This window comes from Triticum aestivum, chromosome 4B (genome assembly GCF_018294505.1).
Source record: "Triticum aestivum cultivar Chinese Spring chromosome 4B, IWGSC CS RefSeq v2.1, whole genome shotgun sequence".
NCBI lineage: Eukaryota > Viridiplantae > Streptophyta > Magnoliopsida > Poales > Poaceae > Triticum > Triticum aestivum.
This window is the reverse complement of record NC_057804.1, coordinates 471,380,207-471,388,962: the sequence shown is the minus strand read 5'-3', so window position 1 is coordinate 471,388,962 and position 8,756 is coordinate 471,380,207. Positions and strand designations below refer to the sequence as shown.

The window sequence follows — 8,756 nt, the reverse complement described above, 5'->3', positions numbered from 1 at the left end:
TTTATACATGTTTAACATTTTTAAATACATGATTAATGTTAAAAATTATACTTGATAACTACTTTCTTCATACACATTGTAACGTTTTGGCATATATCAGGAACAATGTTTAATACATATTTAATATTTTTAAATATATGATTAATATTTTTTGATACATGATCGACATTAAAAAAATGTTTTTATGTTCAATTTTTTAATACACGTTGTACATTACTTGTATACATAAGTAAAAAAATTATACATGTTAAACGTTTTTTGAAATAGAAGATTAACAGTTTTACAAAATTTTGTGTTTGACAGCTATGTTTTTCATACACATTGTACATTTTTGGTATATACCGACAACATTTTTATACTATTTAGCATTTTTGAAATATATGATTAACATTTTGTTATATATGAACAACATTTTTAAAAAACTATATTTTTATGTTCAATTAATTGTGAATGTTCTACATTTTTTATACACTAGGAACATTTATTTTTTAGCCGTTTAACCTTTTTCAAATATATGATAAACATTTTTTTCGTACATGTTGTATTTTTTATATAATTTTTGTGTACATGACAAACATTTTTTATACACATTTAGTGTTTTATAATACTCCCTCCATAAAGAAATATAAGTGCATTTAGGTCACTACTTTAGTGACATAAACACTCTTATATTTCTTTACAAAGGGAGTACTTGATTAACATTTTTTGAAATGCTTGATTAACATTTTTTAAATACATGAACAAAATTTTCACACACATTGTACATTTTTTTGTCTACATTTTTCATATACATGAGAAACTTTTTTTTTCTGTATATACATTTAAGAAAATTCAAATGCTTAGTTAACATTTTTTCTTAATAAAATTTGGAAATATAAACAGAAAGCAAAATAGAAAGCAAAAAATAGTGAAAAGGAACCGGAAAAAACAAGGCAGTGGCCTCCCACACGCTAGGCCAGCTCATTTAGGGAGGCGTGTGAGCGAGCCTACGCTATGTATCCCTTGAAGCGAGACATAGTCGCGCCTCGATGTGCGTGTGTCTCCAGAAAGTCACCCGTTTATCTCGCGTGAGATGGGCCTGGTCTAGCTAGATGGCGCACGTCTGTTTTTTTTTCCCATTCTCATCTTTCCGTTAGTTTAATTTATAATTTGAAAAGAAAAATCAGAAGGAGATGGTCTGCCCGAGCCTCCTCTCGTACCGCACACATTGGACAGCTCCGGCGAATAGCAGGCGTACAACCAGATCTGGCCCGACCGGCCGCTGCGACACTACTCCTTCGACGCCCGTGGCCTCCTCACGCTGGCGACGCGTGCAAGCCACCACTCGCTGCCATGGCACGCGGGGCAGCGACGGCCCATGCCCAACCACACGTCGCAACGCCCCACACCTCTGGTTACTATAGTTGCCCCGCGCAACCCATATCATGCGGGCTTTGCCCGGTGTCGCTCGCCGACGGTGGCTGAATGGGGGTGAAGGTGTGGCGGCGCCCGACGTCTAGGTTTAGCGTCCGAGTGGCCCGCGGGGAGCAACACATGGCTCAATCTTTTTTTTTTGAAAAGAAAGGTGGCTGGCTGCCAACCTTATATTTCAAAACAGGCAAGGCCTGATGAAGTAGCGAATACAAAACACAACTTGGTCATTGCACCCAAGTGCAATGCACAAGCAAAAGGAGAGGAAAGGGGGGAGGGTGAGGGTTAGGACAAAAACATCAAAGGAAAACACCGAGCACTAAGTAGTGAGCTTCTGGCACCATAACTAAATGTCATCCTTTGCAAGCTGGTTAGAGACTCTGTTACTCAGAGACGTAGCAGGTTTGCAGCATATAAACGGGTGTAACTGGCAGACCAAGTCTTGTGGTTGAAGACCCTGTCGTTTCTGGCGTGCCATAAAGTGACAGCACAAGCAGCGAAAGCAGCATTTCAATGGCGAGTGAAGCTTAGTTGATGTTGTGCTTGCTGAACAAAATCTAGGATGCCAGGAGCCGAAGTAGCCAAAGAATCCAGAGCCAGTTTACTCCAAAGAAAGGATGCTGAGCCGCAACGGAGCAGCAAGTGATTAGCGGACTCCACCGCAGGACAGGCATCACATGGCTCAATCTGATCATCGTTGATCACCCCCTTAGATTGTAACCGTACGCTTTTTTTTCGAATGTTGGGTTGTAACCGTATGCTGGTAAGCAGTGCCATGTCCTGTACCGAGTCCGCAGCCGTCTGCTACTGCCGCCCATCGCCTCATTGTCACCGTCAGAATTCAACTAGTCGGGCGTCAGGAAAGTGCCCGCCCAATCAATGCGGTCCTCTGAGGTCTCCAGGCCATCCGGTGCCGCGGCGCGGTCAGAATTGAATGGTTGGACTCGGTTGGACTCCCGGCTTGGGTTGGCCCCGGCCCCCGGCCATTTTTTGATTTTTTCCAACGTTCTCGTGCGTTCATATTGAGTCCTAAAGTAGATGGTTGGGGGTTGAGAATTGTTTGGTCACTTTCTCGCGGCTCTTGCCTGGCCGCTTTGAAATTTTCTGGCCTTTCTTGTCACGGTATCTCTTTGAAGATTAGCTTGTCTTCAATGTCATTTTTCCTTTAGCCATCCTCTTAAATGCGATTATGTAGCAGGGGTTTTATGGCCGATTGGTAGAGCTACGCTGTCAAGGAGTACTATATTTGCTTAGCTGCTTAGTTTAAATGGAAAAGACACCACCCAACCAAGTGTACCAAGCTACAATGGCTCTGTTTGGATCGTCGCATTCAAAACGGCGCGATGCACCAATGCTTCATTTGTACGTCAATGGTGTGTGCAATGGAAACCAAACTTTTTCTGAAAAAAAGAGGGCAACGATGTTGGGACCGTGTCCAATTTAGTACTTCTGAATCTTTTTCCAAATACCTGAGATAACTTATGTTTTTTTTCGCAAAAAGGATCAAACCTATAATAAAAATTGATCAAAAATACAAAACATCTCAGACATAATAAAAATTACATCAAGGTCCGTGAACCATTGAACAACCATTGTCACCACCAGAAAGAGTCGATGATGCGTTGTTGTCTCTGCTCTCATACTGGAGTCGGCCTGATCTTGTCGATGATAGTCGAAAAGTCTTCGTGCACGTGCCCGTAAGAACCAGCGGTTGGATGAGATAAGTTATGTTGGATATGAATAAGTTGTGAAGGGGCAAAAATAGTACTAGTTAGAGTAGGCGTACGAAACGACCAAAACATCTACTACCCACAAGCGGCTCCAACTAGGGTTTCCCGCCTCCTGTCGGTGTTGCCGTTGATCTGCCTCGTCTTTTGTGGCCTTCGGTCCACGGAGTGTGGTGGATCCCAGCACTCGCCGGCGGGAGGGCTCCTGCTCCCTTTTTAGGTGTTTTTAAAAACCTGTCTAGAGTTTGTGTCCTCTTCAGGAAGGTGAGGCCGTGGAAGCCCTTTGAAAATGGAATAAAGCTCTTCCTGTCCTAGTGGTGCGTCTAGCGTCATCGGAGGGCGCGTGGAGGTGTGTCTTCGGCGGATCTTGTTGGTTTCGATCGGTGTTTGTCTCCAGTGGATCTATTTTCATCCGGTCTTCGTTCGTCTACATACATGTGTCTACATGTTGGATCCCTCTGATCTACGCTTCTGTTCATCAGCAATGGCGCGAGGGCTGCTATTCTGGTGCGTTGATCCTTTGGGGTCTTAGCATGATGACTTTTCGACTGTCTACTACAACAATGTTTGTCCGACTTTGATAAGAAAGGAGCGATGACAGTGGCGCGTCTTTGGCTTGCTCTAGTGCTTGTACCCGTTGCTAGTGGTGCTACATATATTGATGTAATTTATTTTACTTATGCTGTTCTTTGCACTGTCTTGATATTTGATGAATAGGGTGCAAATTTTTGACAAAAATTTTCTAAATAGAATTCCCGTAAATCAGAATAGGAGTACACCGTACGCTTTCGCAGTTTTCGACCGTTGCATACAACTATGAATGCAGAAAGTCAGAGGAGCGTTGAGTGATGGCCATGCAAAATAGACCGATTGACGCTGCAATTAATTTGCTGATGAACGACCTACAACTGCATGGATTGGTAAGTCAATCCAACACCGAACCACCATACCAACATTAATCAAGCATGCCCCGAACTGGATATTTTCCACGGGGGCCAAAGAGAAGTCGTGCTCAAATGGGCACAAGTATCGCTCATCATCATATACCTTGCACGTTACACCAATGAGCAATTGAGCATGTCGAGACTCTTCCTCGGTTAGGCACACGCGGCAGGCGTGGTCAGCTCGTTCAGATCAAGGAAGAAACTGAACCGAGGGCCAAGGAAACCAAGGCCGTTAGCCGACCAGAAGAGAACCGTGACACAACGTTTTGGAAGGCTCACGTGACGAGACCGCGAACACAATCCATACGTTACGAACGAAACGGGACCCGAGTGCCGGAGCAGCAATCTAATCAAGATCATACTCCATGGTACTACTTGCCATCATACATTCATACTCAGTAACGTATGGATTGAGTAGCAATTCAAAACGGCGCGATGCACCAATGCTTCATTTGTACGTCAATGATGTGTGCAAGTACATAGTACTATCATAGTAGTAACTTGAATGAAACCTCGTCGTATATATTGTCGTTTATAATTCACACTTGAAGTACAAAAGCTGAAAACAATGGCACTGCTCGCCCATGGAACCTGAAGTACAGTCACCTACGGGAAACGAAATACAGAAAAAGTATAGGAGTAGTATATAATCTCCCCACCGCGCTTGTGTTGTTCACCGTGAGGAGAAAAGAATCATGTAATCTTGGTGTAGAGTCATGCAGCGGCGTAATGATCATCAGACGTACGCCTTGGGCGGGTACTTGGCGACGCAGTCCACCCACGGGTTGCAGGCCTTCTCCTCCGGCCCCGGCGCCGCGGCGCCGGCGGGCGGGGGCGACACGGCCGGCACGTCGCGGAGCGCGCGCCACACCGCGCTGTTGCACTTGAACCCCGACCCGAACCCGATCTGCCATACGCGGTTGCCGCGCTTCACCCGGCCCTTGGCCTCGGCGTAGGCCAGCTCGTACCACAGCGAGCTGCTGCTGGTGTTGCCGAACCGGTGCAGGGCGCACCTGCTCGGCTCCATGTCCTTGTCCTCCAGGCTCAGGCTGCGCTGCACCTCCTCCAGCACCGCGCGCCCGCCGGCGTGCACGCAGAAGTGCTCGAACGCGCGCCGGAAGTTGGGGATGTAGGGCCGCACGCCCTTGGCGCGGAACACCCGGCGCATCATCAGCGACTTGAGGAATTTGAGCTGCTCGCTGAGGGGCAGCACCAGGGGCCCCAGCGTGGTGATGTTGGTCTTGAGCGCGTCGCCGGCCACACTCATGAGCTCCCGCGCCAGCGACACGCCCACCTTGCCCACGTCGTCCTCGCGCTGGTACACGCACTTGAAGCACTCGTCCGTGGCGCCCTTGTGCGTCCGGACCGTGTGGAGGAGGCGGTACTTGGCGCGCCCGGCGTCCGCGCGCCGGTTCGAGAGCAGAGCCGCGGCGCCGCCCATGCGGAAGATGCAGTTGGAGAGCAGCATGGAGCGGTCGTTCCCGAAGTACCAGTTGAGGGTGATGTTCTCGGTGCTGAGGACAACCGCGTACGAGTTGGGGTTGGCCTGGAGCATGTCCTTGGCGAGGTCGATGGCGATGAGGCCGGCGCTGCACCCCATGCCGCCCAGGTTGAACGACTTGACATCCTCGCGCATCTTGTAATGGTGGATGATCATGGACGCCAGGGACGGCGTCGGGTTGAACAGGCTGCAGTTGACGATGAGGATCCGCACGTCGCGGCGCGGGTCGATCCCGGTGGACGCGAACAGAGCGTCCAGGCAGCCGAACATGACCGCCTCGGCCTCCAGCCGCGCCTCGGCCATGTTGAGCCTTGGCGGGCGCGCCAGAACGCCCGAGGGCAGGTACGTCTCGTCGCCGAGAGCGGAGCGGGTGGTGATCTTGGTCTGGAACGCGAGCGTCTCGTCATTGAAGCACCCGGTGCTCTCGGTCATGTCGAGGAAGGCCTCCTTGGTGATCTTGTTCTGGTCCTCCGGCTTGTAGCACGCGAACTCGACGAGGTACACCGGGCGAGGTCGCTTGAAGTAGTAGACGGTGAGGAGCAGCATGGCGGTGCCGAGCCAGGCGACGCAGCTGAGCAGGTCGATGGAGAGGTAGATGACGTCGAGGCGGACGAAGGAGTAGGCGGCCGCCGCGAGCACCGGCACGCACAGCATCGGCAGGTAGGACGTGAGGCTGCCGCCGTGCCGGATCCCGAGCCTGACGTACTTGAGGTTGACGGAGCGGGCGAAGTCCGGGAGGCGACGCCGGATCTTGACGATGATGCTGGGCAGCCGCTCGGCGCCCTCGGACGACGCCGCCTGCGCGTCCCCGGAGAAGGTCACCTCCGCCGTGAGGCGCTCCCGCTCCATGAAGGCCGCCGCCGGCGCAGACTCCATGGATCTCGAGACGTACGTACGTGCGTACTCGCGTGTCGCTTTTGGTGTGAGTTGGACCGAGGCGCCGGAACCGGAAGCGTGAGTTGGCCTCGGCGGGCGGCTCGGTATATATAGGGTGCGCGACCAACTAGACCGCGACGGTGGCCTCCACGAACAAACTTGTGGCCTTTGCAGCTGCCGGGGCAGTCAAACTTATAGGCGCCCAAACCGCAAGGCGGACACGGAAGCTTCGGCCGACCCGTATTCCATATAGGTGTACGTACCAAGCATAATACTCCGAAACGGAAACCAAGCATAATACTTCTACTACGTACGTGCCACGACTACAGTACCTGCATCCAAACTCTTTTTTCTTCTGATGAAAATTACCTGTACCCAAACTTGGTATGGTAGTACTAGTACAACTCCAAGTGACGACGGAGCTGTACGTATCGACCACGTCTAATTCTAATCCAAAAGTGTTACTGTTACGACGCCTCGCGTTGCTCATGGGATTGACCCGGAGGAGAAGAGGCGTCCGTCAGGGGTGGGACCCGCACGGGGGCGCAGTAAGCGAACCGGAGAAAGAAAGGGAGATAGAGAGGGGTGGATAGTAGACAGGTAGGGAGGGTGGCCTATTAATGGCGGTGGTTACCCGGGGCGCTCAACCACTTGGAATTAAGGAGGCACGCACAGGTAGACGACGCGTACAGTACTACTAGTACACGGGCAGGGTCGTAGCGGCAGCGGCAGCGGCAGCCTCGAGCGATCCAACGGCGCGGCCGGCCGGGGACGACGACGGGTACGTCACACGCGGACGCACTGTTGCCTCTTTGTTCGTTCGATCGCGCTCATCAATTCATTTGGTTGACCTAGGTTTCTCCTTTTTAATTTAAAACCACATCCACATGTGCTGCGAAGAAGCTCGTGTTGGTTGGGGGAGCTGCGTGACAGGTTCTTCCCAGCGCTTCCGATGGCCAGCTGCTGCGCCACATGCGCTCATTCTTCTTCCAGCGGGTCTATTCCGGTATATAAATACCGAAAACGTTTTGCATCGACATATAGCTCGAGTAATTGCAGCCTGCCGAGGGTGGTATATTTGGTGGTTGGATGGATCAGTCAGACTGAGACTTGCATGAATGATCAAACTAGCTGCTCAAACTAGAGGTTTGTGTTTCCACTGTCTTGCCCCTTCCTCGACTGGCCATAGTGGTAATATCACATATATTTAGGCAAAATAGATGTTGTGACAAGTAATTAATAATAATAAAAAGAAAAGCTTGTGGTAACATAATATGTTACCGTAACATCCACATACCAAGATAAAATGAGTCTACAACCTAATAAATAAGATGTTACATGACACCATACATATATACTAACCACTCTGAAGGTCGTAATGCATGTTACTAGTCTAAATTACTTCCATTATTTTCAGTCATGCCTGGATGCTAGGTCTCAAGGTTAAGTTATGTTGGGTCGGTGGTTCTTTTTCTTTTTGGGGGAATGCTGTCGTCCTTAGCTTTCATTGCATGGGGTGCATTAGCAGGAGTACAGACAAACACTCCCCCTCTCCCTTGCCACCCTGCGCGGTGACGAGGAAGGAAACCTAGGAGTATAAAGAATATTTTTTGTGTGATGCTGTCGTCCTTCAATTTTATTGGACGTGAGATTTGGACTTTGAGAAGGCGGGGTGTTACTTACATATGACATGTGTTTTAGAATAAGTTCACTCACTCACCAACCACAAAAGGCAATTGACCAAGTCCCCAAGGATGCTTATAAGGCTAATCATAGTGGGCAGTAACTTAGACTAGTAAGACTAGCCACAGTGGGAGTAACTTCGATAGTAACATCGAGTCCAACTCAGCAAATTTGCTTATGTGGCAATGAGTTAATGAGGAAAGATGTAGTACTAGTAACTTAGCTAGTTACTGTAACATCACATGTCCCAATGCAATATGAGTCTATAACCTAATAAATGAAGCTTTGCATATTACCACACTTATGTTACTACCCACTATTGAGGTAGTAACATAGTCTAGGGATATGTGTATGTTACTAGTGTATGTTACTCTCCATTGTGGCTAGTCTAACATATGGATGTTCCTAGTCTATGTTACTACTCCCTCCTTTCCGGTTTATAGGGCTCAGTTCGAAAATCTCACCAATCAAGGTAGATGGTGAGTGGTGGAATACTTTTTGTAATTTTACAAAAGCATCTAATTAATGCTCTTGTTTTCCTCAAAAAATTATGTTTATCAATGCATTAATTGCAATGCATGCATGCATAAAGTACATGCATTGGTCAATTTTCTC

General features: G+C 48.7%; 1 protein-coding gene across 1 annotated transcript; it reads right to left on the bottom strand.

The window, feature by feature from the left end:
• Nucleotides 1-4,502: 4,502 nt before the first annotated feature.
• On the bottom strand, nt 4,503-6,630 carry LOC123092777 (3-ketoacyl-CoA synthase 1). The gene has a single exon (XM_044514601.1). The coding sequence runs from the start codon at nt 6,456-6,458 to the stop codon at nt 4,818-4,820; it is 1,641 nt and encodes a 546-aa protein (XP_044370536.1). The 5' UTR covers nt 6,459-6,630; the 3' UTR covers nt 4,503-4,817.
• Between the last annotated feature and the right edge of the window lie 2,126 nt (nt 6,631-8,756).

Coding starts and splice junctions, on each gene's coding strand:
- LOC123092777 (XM_044514601.1), bottom strand. CDS start 6,458: ATGGAGTCTGCGCCGGCGGCGGCCTTCATGGAGCGGGAGCGCCTCACG.